The sequence below is a fragment of the Phocoena sinus genome, chromosome 10 (genome assembly GCF_008692025.1).
Source record: "Phocoena sinus isolate mPhoSin1 chromosome 10, mPhoSin1.pri, whole genome shotgun sequence".
Taxonomy (NCBI): Eukaryota; Metazoa; Chordata; class Mammalia; order Artiodactyla; family Phocoenidae; genus Phocoena; species Phocoena sinus.
Genome location: NC_045772.1, coordinates 72984264 through 73003007, shown reverse-complemented (window position 1 = coordinate 73003007; position 18744 = coordinate 72984264). Strand labels below are relative to the sequence as shown.

Sequence of the window (18744 nt, the reverse complement as noted above, 5' to 3'; positions counted from 1 at the left end):
TGCAGGTTTTTTTGTAGATGCCCTTTATTAAATTCAAGAAGTGCTCTTCCATTCTAGTTTGCAGAAAGGTTTTATCATATATAAAGGTTATTCTGTCAAATGTTTTCCTGCATATATTGAGATAGATCCTTTAGGTTTTCCTCCTTTAAATAATTTCAACATGGTGACTTGCGCAAATTAATTTTCATATGGTAAACAAACTGACTTTTCTGAGAAAACTGCCTTGGTCGGTTTATATAAAAGGATTTATTATTCTTTTATATATTATTGGGTTTGATTTTACAATATTTTAAGGATACTCTCAATCTGTGTCTAGAGTTTTCTTTGCTTGTAACAACTTAGGCCACTTCCAGAACTAACAAGCCATGAATCCGAACCACTGCCTTTCCCAGTGTACTGGAATCTCCATTACTACCAAAAGTGCAGCCCATCCAGGTCACTGCTGGTCTTTAACAGTCTCAGAAGGACAGAAACAAAATTAAGTAAAGTGTATTCAGCGGCAATTTCAAGAAGAAGAGCCTCATTCAATTTGTTATAGGAATGGGTAGCCCTTAGGTATAATATCTAACATAAAATGTATTGGAGTCTGTTATGATATACTTTAGTATTTAAAATGTACTTATGAATTATTGAGAATCTATGTCACTATTGAATGTACTAAAAAAAACTGGACAATTAAATGAAGCATGACTAATTTCAGAAAAAAACAAGCCACAGTATTAGTTATGCTGGCCTCAAAACTTAGCCGGGAAGTACTCCTTCTACCTCTATTTTCTTAAAGCTTTTGTTTAAGCTTGGAGCTATTTATTCTCTAATGTTTTACTTAATTCACCAGTGAAACCATCTGGGCCTGAAGTTAGCTTTTCAGGTAGGTTACTAGCAATGATTCGACTTAATAAATATAGGAATATTCAGATTTTCCATTTTACCTTGTGCTGGTTTTTAGTAGAGTTGCGATTTTCAAGCAATGTGTCCATTCCATCTAAGTTGTTGACTTTATTGGCACAAAGTCGTTCAAAGTATTCCCTCCCTATCCTTATTATGTCCATAGAAATGATGTGCTTTTACTCCTGATATTGATAATTTGTGCTTTATCTTTTCAAATCAGTCATAATCAGTTTACCAATTTTATTAGTAATTCCAAAGAACCAACATTATTTTTCTATTGTTTGTCTGCTTTGTATTACATTGACTTCTATTCCTTATTAACACCTTTTGTTTCATTTGGTTTTAATATGCTCATATTTTTCTAGCTTAACATGACACTTAGATCACTTGACTTCTCTAATAAAATCACTTTAGCTATATATTATGCTCTAAGCACAGTTGAAACTGCATTCTACAAATTTTGATATATTTTATTTTCTTTTAACTCAAAACTGTTTTCTAATTTTCCTTCTGACGTCTCCTTAAATCCATGAGTTATTTAGAACATGCTGCTTTTTTTTTTTTTTTTTTTTTTTTTTGCGGTACGCAGGCCTCTCACTGATGTGGCCTCTCCCGTTGCGGAGCACAGACTCCGGACACACAGGCCCAGCGGCCATGGCTCATGGGCCTATCCGCTCCACGGCATGTGGGATCTTCCCAGACCGGGGCACGAACCCATGGTCCCCTGAATCGGCAGGCGGACTCTCAACCACTGCGTCACCAGGGAAGCCCCTAGAACATGCTGCTTTAATTTCCAAATATTTGAAGCTTTTCTGGCTATTTCATTGATGTCTAATTTAATTCTGCTATGGTCAGAGGACATATTCTATAAGAGTCATTTTTTAAATTTATTAACATTTATTTTATGATTCAGGATATGGCCAATTTTACAGAATGTCTGATGTGAATTTGAAAAAGAATGTGTACGATGCAGCTGTTGGGTATAGCTATCCACAAATGTCAGTTATGCCTAGGCAATTAAGAGTGTTTTCCAGTTTTTCTACAAACATTTTTTGTCTAGTTGTCCTATCAGTTGCTAAGAAAAGAGTTAAAAAATTTCCCAATATGAGCCTGAATTTGTCTATTTCTTCCTTTAGTTCTGTAATTTTCAAATTGTGATAAAGTACACAAAATAAAATTTCCCATTTTAATCATATTTAAGTGTATAGATCTGTGGCATTAAGCACATTCACAATGTTGTACAACCACCATCTGTTAATTTTTGTTTATGCATTTTGAAGTAAACTATACATTCTTTTATCATTTTTAATTCTGATGAATCGACTCTTTTATCATTAGGAAATGTCCTCTTCATCTCTGGTAATACCACTTGTCTTAAGGTCTACTTTGTGTGATTATTAATATAGCACACAAACTTTCTTATACTTACTGTTTGCATAGTCTATCTTTTGCCATCCTTTCACTTTTAACCTATCTATTGCATTTTACTTAAAGTGTATCTCTTTTACACAATATAAATCTGTGCCATGCTTTTTGTACACAATGATAATTTTTTTTATTTAATGTTACTGTTGCTGTAACTGGATTTTTTTTTTTTTTTTTTTTTTTTATGGTACGCGGGCCTCTCATTGTTGTGGCCTCTCCCGTTGCAGAGCACAGGCTCCGGATGCTCAGGCTCAGCGGCCATGGCTCACGGGCCCAGCTGCTCCGCACCATGTGGGATCTTCCCAGACCAGGGTACGAACGCATGTCCCCTGCATCGGCAGGCGGACTCGCAACCATTGCGCCACCAGGGAAGCCCAACTGTAACTGGATTTTAAGTCTACCATTTTGCTATCTGCTTTCTATTTGTCCCATCTGCTATTTATTTTTTTCTTTCTTCTTTTTTTTAATATTTATTATTTATTTTTGGCTGTGTTGGGTCTTTATTGCTGCATGCGGGCTTTCTCTAACTGCGGCAAGCAGGAGCTACTAATCGTTGCAGTGTGCAGGCTTCTCGTTGCCACGGCTTCTCTTGTTGTGGAGCATGGGCTCTAGTCCCGCGTGCTTCAGTAGTTGTGGCACGTGGGCTCAGTAGCTGTGGCACAGAGCACAGGCTCAGTAGTTGTGGCACACGGGCTTAGTTGCTCCACGGCATGTGGGATCTTCCTGGACCAGGGTTTGAACCTGTGTCCCCTGCATTGGCAGGCGGATTCTTAACCACTGCACCATCAGGGAAGTCCCTATTTATTTTTTTCTTGCCTTTGTTCAGATTATCCAAATATCTTAAGTATTTCATTTTAATTCTTATAATGGCTTCTTAGCTGTATCCTTTTGTAATCTATTCTAGTGATTGTTCTCAGGATAAGACATGCATCTTAACTTATCAGTCTACCTAGAGATAACATTGTAACTCTTCACAAACATGTATAATTCTAGTTACTGACCCCAATTTTTCTGCTATTGTCATCATATATTTTATAACTTATATACATTATAAATTGCACAATAAATTTAAATGTAAACAGTCATATGTCTTTCAAAAAACGGAGAGAAGAAAAAAACAAATTCCTTTATATTTGGTCTCTTATTGATAGCCACTACTTTTCCTCCCTACTGTAGATGGATGAGCTTTCATCTAGTGTCATTTCCCTTCAGTCTGAAAATTTTCCTTAGCATTTCTTATTATGCAGGAGGTCTAGTGGTGACAATTTGTCCTAACTTTATTTGAAAATGTCTTTATAAGCATAATCTTGAGGTTTGCCTATACTGACCAATTTTTCTTTCAATTATGGGTCACATTTTCTGTTTATTTGCATATCTAATAATTTTTAATGTGTTTTGTGGATAAACTCTGGAGACTCTAGATTTTGTTCTCTTCTGAAGAACACTCACTTTTTTATTAGGCACCTTACATCTGTGGAAGCTTGGTTTTACACTTGGCTAGTGTAAATCTGTTTTCAGTTTTGGCTTGGTCTTAGGGGAAATTCCTTAATCACGCAACAAGTCTTTACTCCTAAGGCTGGTGTTTCTTTGATTTCCGTGGAAGCTCAAGCTTTTGGCCCCTCTAACCTGGCAGGTTTCAAATTCCAAATATGTCCTTCCTCCTATGGGCAGGAAATAAAATCTGTCTCATCTTTCACCGTCTTCTAACTGTTGCTTTCTGCAGGCTCCACGGAATCTCCCCTGTAATATTCACAGTTCAGGGATCTGTAAAACATTTGTAGCAAATTAATATTCAGATTTGGTGGCTTCCTCCTCTCTGGGTCATTCTTTTCCTGGATTTTATCCCTTAAATTTCAGTTGCTCTGGCCATCCCAAACTCTAGCCACTTATACCACAAGCCAATAAAACTCTAGTTTTCTTCTTAAGTTCTCACTGCCCAGCATCATGAATTGAGGGCTGCCCTCAGAGAAAAAGTCATAGGTGTATATCTCACCATGAACTGTTCCCTTCAAGGATCAAATCCCCCTTTAGTTTCTTGGTACTGGAGCTCTCCAATGTTTTAAACATTTTTTTTTATTCTGTCTATGACATAATGGTTACCTTCAGGGGACGTTAGTCTTAACGCCAATCAGTCTCATTAGCAAACTATATTAACTTTTCACCTGGAAAATTCAGACAGTTGAACGTGGGGGCGATTTTTATTACCAGCTTTATGCAGGATAGAGACCCAACCTAAGATTTTTCTGGAGATAACAGCAAACAATACCTAGGAACACTTAAGAGTCTGTAAGTATGTTCACAGCTACTAAAACTCATTTGATCCTCACAATAACACTGTACAATTGCTGAAGCATTAGCTAATGAGGATGTCAGTGCTTAGATAAAGCAACGTACGTGTTGTTAAAGCAAGTTTCAACTCTCTTCTGTCCACTATACCTTTACGATAAACAGTCATATATATATCTTGTATCTTAATTCTGTCAATAATAAAATTACAAATATCTTCAGTAGTAATATATTTACTTGTTAACCAAACCCATCTATCTTAAAATGGCCAATGTCATAAATAATAAGAGTACTTTCCCTGGCATAAATTTGTTTATAAATATCACCCTCTTTTGAATATGATTCTGAAAATCATCTTATTGGCATGGTTTTTAAATCGTAAAATATTATGGGGGAGAGAAGCTCATAAATTTTTTAATCTAAAGTAATGTTGATTTTTTAAAATTATTTTCTAAGACTGTCAATAAACAAATCTGAACTCAATGTACTGTTAGAGAGTGCAATGGATTTAAAGTTCTATTCATACCTGTTAAGACTAGCCTTCCCACTTCACTCTCAAACTCCCAAATAGTAATCACGGCCCTCCCAGTAGCCGCTCTAAACTTCTCGCCATTGCCCAAACGTGACTGGCTCTTTTACACTATAGGGCCTTTGAAAATTATACTTCACCTAGAGTTTCCCTCTCCCTCACTCTGCCTCGAACTCTTTTATTCATAAAAGACTCAGCTCAAATATCATTCCATTTTTGAAGCTAAGTTATTTATTCCCCGAGAGCTCCCATAACACTATCATTTACTTAACATGCTGACGAAAAGCCTCTCCTTCATTAGTCTGTGAGGTGCTTGATTGCTTAAGGACAGGAACGTTTCTTATTGATCTTTCTATCTCTAGTATCAAGTACAACAGGAGTATGTAGTAGGTGCCAAAAATTTTTTTTGAATGACTGAATGATTTCCATACTAACTGATGTCTCCAAGAGTACCATGTCAGTACCTCACACCAATATTCTGGCAGTATTCTCACAATAGGTTCCCTGAACCCACCCAAGAGCCAAGAGTTCCAATAAATTCTGGACCTCGCTGCCATGTTAATCACTGGCTAACATTATGGCATGAACTGCTTAAAAAGTAGTAGCTTCCCTTTGTCTGTAGATAAAATTTCAAAACTTCCAGCCTAGAATTCATAGACCTCTACAATCTGCCTCCAATCTACCATGTACCTCTTAACTTCAGTTTCAAGCCTCCTGATCCTGCCCTCATCCATCCTACTCTCTGTCCTCATTTTCACCTCAGTCCACATGAAGCCTGCCAATTCTTCAAAGCTCAGCACAAGTCTCACATTGTCCATGAATTAGCCTGGTGATACTCCAGAAAAATATCTAATATAGATGTAACTAGCACTAATACCTTGTGCTTTTCATTCAACACCTGTATTACCTCAAATTTTCCTTCTTCAGCTGAAAAAAGAAAAACAAAAGAACATCATGTGAATGTTGAAACATGCAAAAATACCCAGTATACTTTGCAAATAACTGTATACAGTCTAGTGAGGTGGAATAAGATAACTGTAATTTAAAAAAAATTAAACCTGAGAATCAGTAAAAGTCAATATAAAGGAGAATTCAGCCCTTCTATAGATATACCATTCTTTTTAATATAAATCGCATGATGATTTATGTAATTATAAATAAAGTAACACTCATTTGAAAATCAGCTCTATCCGAGAGAGAAAAGCAAAGAACGTCCTGGGGCCCAGAGAGGTACATTATTTTAAGAGATGTAAATTTTCATAGGCTCAGAAACTAGTTTTCTTTCTCTGATTTTTATGCTCAGTAAGAAATATTTAGGATTAATAATTTAGTTTTTCAGCTACCTGCAAAGATATCTATTCCCCAGCATAAATTAAAGAATTGGTATTTTGGTTTATAATCAATATCTTTTTACTTTGGTTAAGAGTCTCTTCCCTGGAGCCCAGTCAATTTCAGCTAACTTCAATAAACATTTAGTAAGCCTTTACTATGTTCTAGACCCTTTCCTAGACCTAAAAATGAGTACAAGGTCAAAACTGGTTCAAAAAAATGGTGAGTATAAAAGTGAAGCCACGTACAAAGTATTATGAAAAGGCAAAGGAACAAAGACAGTTTCACATGAGAACTGAACCAGTAAAGCAGGACAGAGTAGAAAGACATTATAGGCAAAGTGAGCAGAAGGAAAAAAACAAACATGAAAAAGCAAGATGTGACTAGTGTATACAGTTTATAGGCGTAAACCTATGTTGTATAAAGAAGGAAGGAAGGAAGTAATAATGAATTTAAAAATCTAGGAAAGCAGGCATGGATTGGATAATGAAAGGCACTACAAGCCATGAAGAGACTGATTTTTTTCCTGTAGGAAATGGGGAGCCTTGGAAGCATTTTAGCAGTGGCATGTCCAGGTAAGTGTTTTAGACCGATAATGGTGGTGGCGAAGTTCACTTTACTATAATGTTTATAGAGTGCCAGGCTTTAACTCGGCAATTAAAGAAAGAAAACCATGTGCCATATTGTGAAGCAATTATACTCCAATAAAAATGTTAAAAAAAAAAAAAAAGAAAGAAAACCTTTCTTTGCCTGAGGTGTAGTGAGTAAATCTCACTATGTTCAATAAGCACAATTCAAAAATATTAGCACAGAAAAGTGATAAAATGTCATGTCATTTAGTTTTAACTACCAAAGTAACTGTCATCTTTGTAAGCACTATAATATATTAGACAAAAATAAAATCTTTCTCAATATTATTAGTCATCAGGGAAATGGAAATCAAAATCACAACAAGATGCCACTTCATAACCACTGAGATGACTGTAATTGAAAAAGAGAGATAATAATTGTTTACTAGGATATGGAAAAACTGGAACTCATACATTGCTAAATGGGAATGTGAAATAGTGCAGCCAGTTTGGAGAACAATCTTGCAGTTCCTCCAAAGGTAAACATAGTTACCATATGACCTAGCAATTCTACGCCTAGGTATACACCCAAGGGAACTGAAAATATATGCCCACCCTAAAACTTGTACACAAATGTTCAGAGCAGCATTATTTTTAATAGCCAAAAAAGTGGAAACCACTCAAATGTCCATCAACAGACGAATGGCTAAACAAAATGTGGTATATCCACATTACTTGCCAATAAAAAGAAATGAAGTACTGACACATGCTACAACATGGATGAACCTTAAAAACATGCTAAGTGAAAGAAGCCAGTCACAATGGACCACATATTGATACATGAAATACCCAGAATAGGCAACTCTATAAGGAAAAAAAGTAGATTAATAGTTGCCTAGGGCTTCCCTGGTGGCGCAGTGGTTGAGAGTCTGCCTGCCAATGCAGGGGACACGGGTTCAAGCCCTGGTCTGGGAAGATCCCACGTGCCACGGAGCAGCTGGGCCCGTGAGCTACAAATACTGAGCTCTGCGCGTCTGGAGCCTGTGCTCCGCAGCAAGAGAGGCCGCGGACAGTGAGAGGCCCCGCGCACCGCGATGAAGAGTGACCCCCGCTTGCCACAACTAGAGAAAGCCCTCGCACAGAAACGAAGACCCAACACAGCCAAAATAAATAAATGAATAAATAAATAAAAAAAAAAAAAAAAAAAAAAAAAATAGTTGCCTAGAGCTGGGAGGAGCTGGGAAGTTGGATGATGACAGCTATGGGGTACAAGTTTTCTTTTCGGGGTAATAAAAATGTTCAAAATTTGATTGTAGTGATAACTGCACAACTCTGTAAACATACTGAAAGCCACTGAATTGTACATTCTAAATGGGTGAATTGAATGGTGTATTAATTATATTTCAATAAAGTTATTTTTAAAAAATTAATCTTTACTGATATTTTCAAAATCCTTATTTCCTCTTTCTTATGGAGCCCAATGATATTCTTCCCAGTATAGTAGTAATATGACACTACAGTGCTACAAAAGTATCAGCAGGCAATCTTCTACTGGCAATTTTTTCTAGAAAAGCTTATCTTTCAACAGTTCAGCAAAACACAATTTATTTCTATGACATCCAAACAATAAGAGAACAGAAGCTTTGACCCATCTGACACAAAGGGTGATTTAGTCTTTCAACAACCTCAACATCTAAGAAGTTTTTCTGTCAGTTTTATCTAATGTATATCTTAATCTTATCACTATCATAAAAATTATCAGTAATCATATTTTAGACTTTAAACACTTAGAAGCAGAATGAGGAAAAAGGTGGCTACATTTCAACTAAAAAGAACTGGCTCTAATCTACACCATGTAATAACCATGTGGTCTCAGGCAAATATTTAACTTCTCTGAGCATTTTTTAAATCTACAAATAGGGAATAATACTAGTTCCTGGTGCCTCTCAAGGTTTTGGTGAAGATCAAATGATATTCACTAACAGACTCTAAAACTGTTCATCAGTGTAAAGTGAACTAGTTAATCTGGGACACTAGGTATATAGTATGACATCAAATGTTAGTAACTTAAAGTAGAGTTTCAAAGAAATAAAAGTCAAAAAGGCAAATGAAAAAGAAACAGGGTTTCCCTGGTGGTGCACCTGCTGATGCAGGGGACGCGGGTTCGTGCCCCCGGTCCGGGAGGGTCCCACATGCCGCGGAGCGGCTGGGCCCGTGAGCCATGGCCGCTGAGCCTGCGCGTCCGGAGCCTGCTGCTCCGCAACGGGAGAGGCCACAGCAGTGAGAGGCCCGCGTACCGCAAAAAAAAAAAAAAAAAAAAAAACAAAATGTTAACATATTCAAACTCTTGGAATGTAGGGAACATTTTACTTTATGATACATGAAAATATGAGTATGAGAAAGAAATTTTTTTTTTTGCGGTACACGGGCCTCTCACTGCTGTGGCCTCTCCCGTTGCGGAGCAGCAGGCTCCGGACGCGCAGGCTCAGCGGCCATGGCTCACGGGCCCAGCCGCTCCGCGGCATGTGGGACCCTCCCGGACCGGGGGCACGAACCCGCGTCCCCTGCATCGGCAGGCGGACTCTCAATCACTAGGCCACCAGGGAAGCCCGAGAAAGAAATTTTATATGAAATATTTAAAACCACATTTCCTTAGAACTTTTGGAATACATGGCCACAAAATGATGAATTATCTTGTTATAATCATGAGTAAGTTATAATTGCTGATAATTCTAATGTTGATGCTTAGGTAATACTCCAATTTTCACTTGCTTGTAACCACATTCCTATGAGTCCAGGAATCAGATGAGGTAAACACATAGCTAAGGATGCTGAAAAATAGAAGAAAATAGTACACAGAAAATTCACTTGTAAGAAGAAAAGTAGATATATTTGCATGTATACACAAATAAACATGTATTTTTACAAAAACTAAGTGGATTCAAAGTGATCTGATATGTTAATGCACTGGTCTGAATACTAGCCCAAGTCTGTTTTCCATCCTCTTATTTTATTTTTTCACCCCTGGGTTCTCCAATATTATGGAAAAAATTCACACAGGTGTGCTACTTCACTTTACTGCAACTTTCTGCCTCCAACATCAGCTGGGATCTCATGGTTATTTAGAAAATCATTTTTGTCTTTAGTCTTTTCCTTCTTGTACTTTCTATGGTAGATATAAGCATTTAACATTTTTTTTCTCTAGGCCTCTGCCCTAGCACCTCCAAGCCACAACTTTACTGGTTAAGAAACCAGAGGTCTTAGAATGTGTTTCCTTCAACCTCCCTTACAATTTACCTCTAGTAGTACCCATCTTCTATGCATTCATCAGAATAGTAAATAATAACGTGATTCATCATTTATTGAGTATTTGCCATGTGCCAAACACTGTGCTGAGTACTTTATATACAATAATTAATTTAGATCCCACAATAACCTTACAAGATAAGCATCTTTGGTCGCATTTTTTACAATGACAAAAGTGAATTTCAGGGGAACTAAGTAACTTGTCCAAAGCTTGTAGCTAATTACTCACTGAAAACAGATTTAAATCCAGCTCTGTCTATCACTACGTCACCCTGCCTCTCAAAAGTGTTCTAATGCCTATCCTAAGACCTCCACTTCTGCACAGGGATACTACATTCATAAATTATTTTCACTACTGTATCTTTCTTTCTTTCTTAACCCAGTACTGAGAAAAGGTACCTAAATTGCTATATTTAAGTGGTGTTGGGAAAACTGGACAGCCACAAGCAAAAGAATAAATCTTACACCATACACAAAATTAACTCAAAATGGATTAAAAACTTGAACAGAAGACCTGAAATCATAACACTCCTAGAAGAAAACATAGGCAGTAAACTCCTTGAGATAGGTCTTGGAGATAAATTTTGAATCTGAGAACAAAAGTAAAAGCAACAAAAGCAAAAATAAATAAGTGGGACTATATCATACTAAAAACTTTTGCACAACAAAGGAAACCATCAACAAAATGAAAAGGCAACCTACTGAATGGGAGAAAATATTTGCAAATCACATATTTGATAAGGGGTTAATATCCAAAGTATATAAAGATTTCATATAAACTCAATAGCAAAAACGCAAACAATCTGATTAAAAAATGAGCAGAGCATCTGAATAGACATTTTTTCCAAAGAAGACATTCTGATGGCCAACAGGTACATGAAAAGATGCTCAAAATCACTAATCATCAAGAAAATGCAAATCAAAACCACAATGAGCTATCACCTCACACCTGTTAGGATGGCTGTCATCAAAAAGACAAGAGATAACAAATGTTGGTGAGGATGTAGAGAAAAGGGAACCCTTGTGCATTGTTGGTGGGATTGTAAAATGGTGCAGCCACTGTGGAAAACAGTATGGAGGTTGCTCAAAAAATTAAAAATAGAACTACCGTAAGATCCAGCAATTTTACTTCTACATATTTATCTGAAGAAAATGAAAACACTAATTCAAAAAGATACGTATATCTGTATTCCCATGTTCATTGCAGCATTATTTACAATAGCCAAGATTTGGAAACAACCTAATTGTCCAACATTGATGGATGAATTGATAAAGGAAATGTGGTATATATACACACAATGGAATATTATTCAGTCATAAAAAAGAGTGAGATCTTGCCATTTGCAACATGGATGGACCTTGAGGGCACTATGCTACATGAAATAAGACAGATAAAGACAAACACTGTATGAGCTTTCTCATATGTGGAATCTAAGGAAAAAAAGCAAAATAAAAAAGCAAATAAACAAAAACCCAAGCTCATATATACAGAGAACAGACTAGGGGTTTCCAGACGTGGTGGGTGGGGGATGGGGGAAATGGGTAAACTCTCTTTTTAGTTTAAATAAATTGCTTAATTTTTACAATTAATAAAATAAATACATAAAAATAAATTGTGATACTTGGATTAAAAACATGACTCATGTAATTTATATGTTTTCATTTAAAAACAGATTTTTAATAAAAGCAGATATATATTTCTATAGTGGTTACATTAATGAAATTCCTTAACAAAATGTAAATAGATAATTTAGATCTTAAAGCTATGTGGGGCTGAAAGATTAACTGACTTCCATTGAGCTTCCAGTAAAAACTCAAAATACCAGGTCACGCTGGTAACAAGCTATCATCTCCCACTTTCTGTTCTTCTACAGAGTGGAAAAGAAAGATGAAGTTCTTGCCTCTTCAATTTTTCAGTAATTTCTCACTTTTTCGGAGATTCATTCCTTCAGAGGTAGAAAGTGGTTTAGCAACACGTGCAGACACAGCTAATATTTTAAAGAAATGTGTCCTCTCTTTAATGGTCCGGACAAACATACACCCTAACTGCCTTCAGTGAGTTTTCTCACATGACTTAACAAAACTTCATCAGCCTAAGTCTTCAATAGCTTCGATTAATTGTGCTGCTTACATATGTAAGTTTAATTCCCTACATCCACATAGCAGCAGACCCTTTTTCTTCAGCTGTTAAGAATTAACTTCAATAGTTTAAGCACCATGCTAACACACCAGAAGTCTGTCTTGTGGAATATTTTCTCTCCAGCACCTATACAGAGTATAGGGAAATTTTATTAAAATTTAAAACCCTGGAATGGTTACATGAATCTGTTGTTTTGAATACCATGAAGTATATCAAAATCCAGAGGCCATAATATCTTTAAGCTTTAATATAAGATCAGCTTGTTTTACAATATTAGGTTTGAAAATATTTTAAAGCAGTTTTTAAAACATTTTTCTCATCTCTTTTGATTCAAAGTAAGCCAAATAATGATCATAAATAATTTGTGTATTTTAAGTTTTACATATATAACATCTTTTTATATAACTAAACCTGTACCTTTAAAGACTGAGTTTTCTTTCATTCAGATTAGAATGTAGCTACCTAAATCCCAAAAGGATGTTAGTTATATCTGCAGTTTATAAACAGCTTGTCAATCACTGATACAATTCAAAAACTCCATGCATATTTATTGCTGCATTCATTTTTAAACAAATATTGCAAAATATATCACACATTGTGAGTAACGTCACCTAAATGCTAAAACACCCTGTAAATATCAATTCTTAATGGTAGGTTCCTTGTCTATCATTAAAAATAAATATCAGCTTCTTGTCCACTTTCAATTTTGCTGAACGCCATCATATAAACTAGCTATAATGATTCAAAATACCCTATATTTTTTCTATCATTTCTCAATTTTTCTTCCATACCCTAAATACTCATAATCTATTTGAAAATTAAATGTAAGAACTATTTACAGACCTCCATCCATCTTTCTGGAGATAACTGAAGGCTCCATCGACAACACTTGCAAAGAACTGCCCTCCCGTGATGAAGAGGGTATTAATGGTGACTAATCGACCTCTTAAATTGGGGGGTGAGACCTCAGCGATGTACACTGGCACTGTCATAGAAGCAATGCCTATAAAGGAACAATAAAAAGTAAACATTAGACATTTATCCAAGATTTCTGTTGTCATAGATATTAAGACAGATTAAGACATACACACACATATACGGGCTTAGTTTTCTACTTTAAACAAAGGTTTACCACATATTTAAAGATTTTGTTTATAAGTAGTGACTACTGCAGATAAGATGTGAGATACCAATCTCTGAGTATCATTTTTCATATTATCACTTGAAAGCCTACAAACGAAAGTACCCCTAGAGATCTCAGATAACTTTAGAATGTATGTCAGTATGCTTTATAACTTTTTGAAAACTAAAAATAGGAAAATGCTCTCTAGATAGAATATAATTATTGAAATATTGTTGGTCCATATGGAAATGTAATCAGACAATGGCAAGAATAAAAAATTATCCCAAAATACATATTTAACTATTCAAAGTCATCATTTCCAGTAGACATGCCAAAACTCTTAATTGGTTTACTAATTAGATGTCTATACATTAAATCACCTTACTCAACTGGCTAGATGTACATTTCAGAAACAGCTTACAATGAATAGTAACTTGGGAATTTACAGTCTTCAAAAACAGATGATCTTAACCATAAAACAGATGGTTTTGTGGATAACGTGTATTTGGTTATATACGCTTTAAACTTTTTTCTATATAAAATTAATACAGCATAATCTATGGTGGCAATTCTCAAACTTCACGGATCACTAGAATCACTTGTGTGTCTTTTTTTAAAAATGAAGATGCTACAGATTCAATGCAATCCCTATCAAACTACCAATGGCATTTTTCACAGAACTAGAACAAAAAAAATTCACAATTTGTATGGAAACACAAAACAGCCCAAATGGCCAAAGCAATCTTGCGAAAGAAAAACGGAGCTGGTGGATTCAGGCTCCCTGACTTCAGACTATATTAAAAAGCTACAGTAATCAAGACAGTATGGTACTGGCACAAAAAAAGAAATATAGATCAATGGAACAAGATAGAAAGCCCAGAGACAAAACCCACACACATATGGACATCTTATCTTTGATAAAGGAGGCAAGAGTATACAATGGAGAAAAGACAGCCTCTTCAATAAGTGGTGCTGGGAAAACTGGACAGCTACATGTAAAAGAATGAAATTAGAACACTCCTTAACACCATTCACAAAAGTAAACTCAAAATGGATTAAAGACCTAAATGTAAGACCAGACACTATAAAACTCTTAGAGGAAAACATAGACAGAACACTCTATGACATAAATCATAGCAAGATCCTTTTTGACCCACCTCCTAGAGAAATGGAAATAAAAACAAAAATAAACAAATGGGACCTAATGAAACTTCAAAGCTTTTGCACAGCAAAGGAAACTGTAAACAAGATGAAAAGACAACCCTCAGAATGGGAGAAAATATTTGCAAATGAAGCAAGTAACAAAGGGTTAATCTCCAAAATATACAAGCAGCTCATGCAGCTCAATATCAAAAAAACAAACAACCCAATCCAAAAATGGGCAGAAGACCTAAATAGACATTTCTCCAAAGAAGATATACAGATTGCCAACAAACACATGAAGGGATGCTCAACATCACTAATCATTAGAGAAATGCCAATCAAAACTACAATGAGGTATCACCTCACACCAGTCAGAATGGCCATCATCCAAAAAATCTACAAACAATAAATGCTGGAGAGGGTGTGGCGAAAAGGGAACCCTTTTGCACTGTTGGTGGGAATGTAAATTGATACAGCCACTATGGAGAACAGTATGCAGGTTCCTTAAGAAATGAAAAATAGAACTAGCATACGACCCAGCAATCGCACTACCGGGCATATGCCCTGAGAAAATCATAACTGAAAAAGAGTCATTTACCATAATGTTCATTGCAGCACTATTTACAATAGCCAGGACATGGAAGCAACCTAAGTGTCCATCGACAGATGAATGGATAAAGAAGATGTGGCACATATATAAAAGATGTGGCACATATAAAAATATATAAAATATATTTTTTATAAAATATAAAAAATATTACTCAGCAATAAAAGGAAATGAAATTGAGTTATTTGTAGTGAGGTGGATAGACCTAGAGACTGTTATACAGAATGAAGTAAGTCAGAAATAGAAAAACAAATACCATATGCTAATACATATATATGGAATCTAAAAAAAAAAAATCGTTCTGAAGAAGCTAGGGGCATGACAGGAATAAAGACATAGACGTAGAGAATGGACTTGAGGACCCGGGGAGAGGGAAGGGTAAGCTGGGAGGAAGAGAGAGAGTGGCATGGACATATATGCACTACAAATTATATAGAAATGTAAAATAGATCGTTAGCGGGAAGCAGCTGAATAGCACAGGGAGATCAACTCGGTGCTTTGTGTCCACCTAGATGGGTGGGATAGGGAGGGTGGGAGGGAGGGAGACACAAGAGGGAGGAGATATGGGGATATATGTATACGGATAGTTGATTCACTTTGTTATGCAGCAGAAAGTAACACCATTGTAAAGCAATTATACTCCAATAAAGATGTTTTAAAATAAATAAATAAATAAATAAAAATAAAATGCAGATGCATTCACCTCACCCACCCAAATATATTAAGTAGAAAACTACAGAGGTGGGAGATGAGCCTGTCTTTTAAAAATCCTACAAGTGATCCTGATGCTCACCACATATTTAAAAAATTACAGTTCTAGGGTATACAACTTTGAGCCAATTCTAAATTATTTCTTAAGAGAAAATCTTTGCCCTGCTGGCCATATCTAGCTCACTTCCCAGTGGCACTTCCAGTTTCCAGATATGTCTGGTTATTTAACATAAATCTAACATCTAATCAACAGTCAGCAAAAGCATAGTGAAAAAAAGGATTATCTAAAGTAATTAAATCTTTTTATATTTGTAGATACTATAAACAGATACCCAGTTTAAGCAAGAACATCAATGGGTTGCATAATAGACCCATGTAGAATTGTTTTTAATGAATTGATCTTTACGATGTCAAAAAATAGCCTGCTGCTGGGCTTCCCCGGTGGCGCAGTGGTTGAGAGTCCGCCTGCCAATGCAGGGGACACGGGTTCGTGCCCCGGTCCGGAAAGATCCCACATGCCATGGAGCGGCTGGGTCCATGAGCCATGGCCGCTGAGCCTGCGCGTCCGGAGCCTGTGCTCCACAATGCGAGAGGCCACAACAGTGAGAGGCCCGCGTACCGCAAAAAGAAATAATAATAAAATAAAATAAAATAAATAGCCTGCTGCTATTGAAGGTATCAGCACTAAGAAATCCTGTGGCTGTGTTTTCTGTACAAGGGCTGAAAAGTTGCCATTTACCACATTCCGACAAAGGAGAAACTCCTCTCTAGTCTCAGCAGCTGCAATAGTTGTGTTTCTCAATAACTGACTTCTGTTTGTTTATGGGCACTATAAATCACATAGCCATCTTTTATCTCCCTTTTTATGTAGAAGTCAGAGAGGCACACCTCTACCAAGTGTTTTGGACTTCATGGTACTTATTCTGTGAACTAAACTCCTTCCTGATGCCACAATCATCTCCAATTTCATCTATTTTAGATATTTTTTTGCTATGTATTTGTTTGCTTTGTTCAAAGGTAGAACAAATAAACAGATCAAGAAAATTTATTTAAATAGTACATATATCTACTTCTGGAATATTCACTGTATTGTTGTAAAACTACTGGTAAGCATTTATTGAGTTTGTACACAAGTCAGACCATTAAGTCTCAGAACTATATACTCTGTATTTTCTACCAATGTTATTTGCTACTGTAGTGCTTGTCGGTATATGGTGATGGTGAAAAAAATCATATGATTTTATGAGTTTCATAAAATAATAAGCAAATATTAGTAGACAAACTATGAATAGTCGTTATAAATGAATCATCACCTAAACTGCTGAAAGTTTCCATCTGACTGCTAATCAATTTAATAGCACAGACTACTCTAAATCGACTTTTATTTAACTTGGAAAGAGGAAACATTAGCTGCAAATGTTGACCTGTTAACTGTATATTCTTTTTAGTTCTTTTATGATTAGAACATCTCAATAAACTTTCAAAATCAGGTAACAGTAACTGATTAGATTTCTTTTTCTGCTTTGGTCTGGCTGTAATTCAGCTGCTCTCTTTAGCCAGAGATTTTTACTCAGCCACCTAGCAGGGGACTTGAGCATGGGAAATCAGCACTGTAGTTTTAGGCAGCACAAGCTTTTCACAAAGCCCTTAGATTTCACTTGATAGCAAACGCAGAGATGTCCTCAGGCCCTTATAAATGTTGATTATTAAGAATAAATACCAGAACATTGAAAAGTAAATGGCAAATGGAAGACTAAAATACTATAAAAACTCACTGGATTTAGAGTTGGAAAGAATCCCAAAAGATCTGTCCAAGTGCTCACACTGACTTAATGCTGTTACAACTGCCTACATCCCATTAGATATTACAGATGGACTGATTATTTTATTTAATCGTCAGAACATCCCTATAAAGGACATATAATTATCCCCACTTTACAGAGAAGGACCTTACCCCAGGTCATACAGGTAAGTAGAAACAGAATTTGAATCAAAGATTCCAGAACTCAATTTTGAAAGCACTATGACTACAGTGACTGTCCCACAGAGGTGGGTAGGCTCCGCAAACAGTGGGTTTAAATTCCAGCCTTGCCACTTACAAGCTGGCTAAGTCTGGACAACTTATTTAACCTTTCTGGGTCTCTAGTTCATTTATAAATTTGAAGAATAAAAGTAACTCCTTCATAGGAGTTGAGATGATTCAATAAGTTAGTAGTGTGAAAGAACTTAAAATTGTGCCTAGCACACAGAAAATAATCAATAATGTCAGCAGTTATTTTTATTATTACAATACCTCTACTTATGAGTATGCCAACTTTTTTGATTCAGTGTGACCTTGTTAGGTGCTGGGATTATCAAGATGAGAAGTAAACAAAAATACTGCCCCTGCTATAAAGGAAGCCACATACAGCCCTACTCACAAAAACATGCAATCAAATAATTTCAAAATACCATGGTAAGGGACACAGTGCAGCTACACATTGGTTTCTATTTTGAGGTGCTGACAATGATTAAGTGGTAGCTAGGAAGGACTGGGAAGACAATTCTGCAAAGAAGAGCACGGGCTTAAAAAATATGAAATCAATTTTCTCAGGGGTAAATAGAGTGTGAAGCAGAATATATATGGAGATGAGAGACAGACAAAGCCCAAATCATAGAAGAAGTATCCTTTAATCAGCAAGTGCTCAA

General features: G+C 36.1%; 1 protein-coding gene across 3 annotated transcripts in view; it reads right to left on the bottom strand.

Annotated features, from left to right (window-relative positions):
• Positions 1 to 18744, bottom strand: part of SLC2A13 (solute carrier family 2 member 13) — a 445982-nt gene that overhangs the window by 346297 nt on the left and 80941 nt on the right. For all 3 annotated transcript variants that reach the window (XM_032646426.1, XM_032646428.1, XM_032646427.1), the window contains exon 2: positions 13316 to 13475. In XM_032646426.1, the coding sequence (XP_032502317.1) occupies positions 13316 to 13475 (160 nt within the window). The remainder of the gene's footprint in view (positions 1 to 13315; positions 13476 to 18744) is intronic.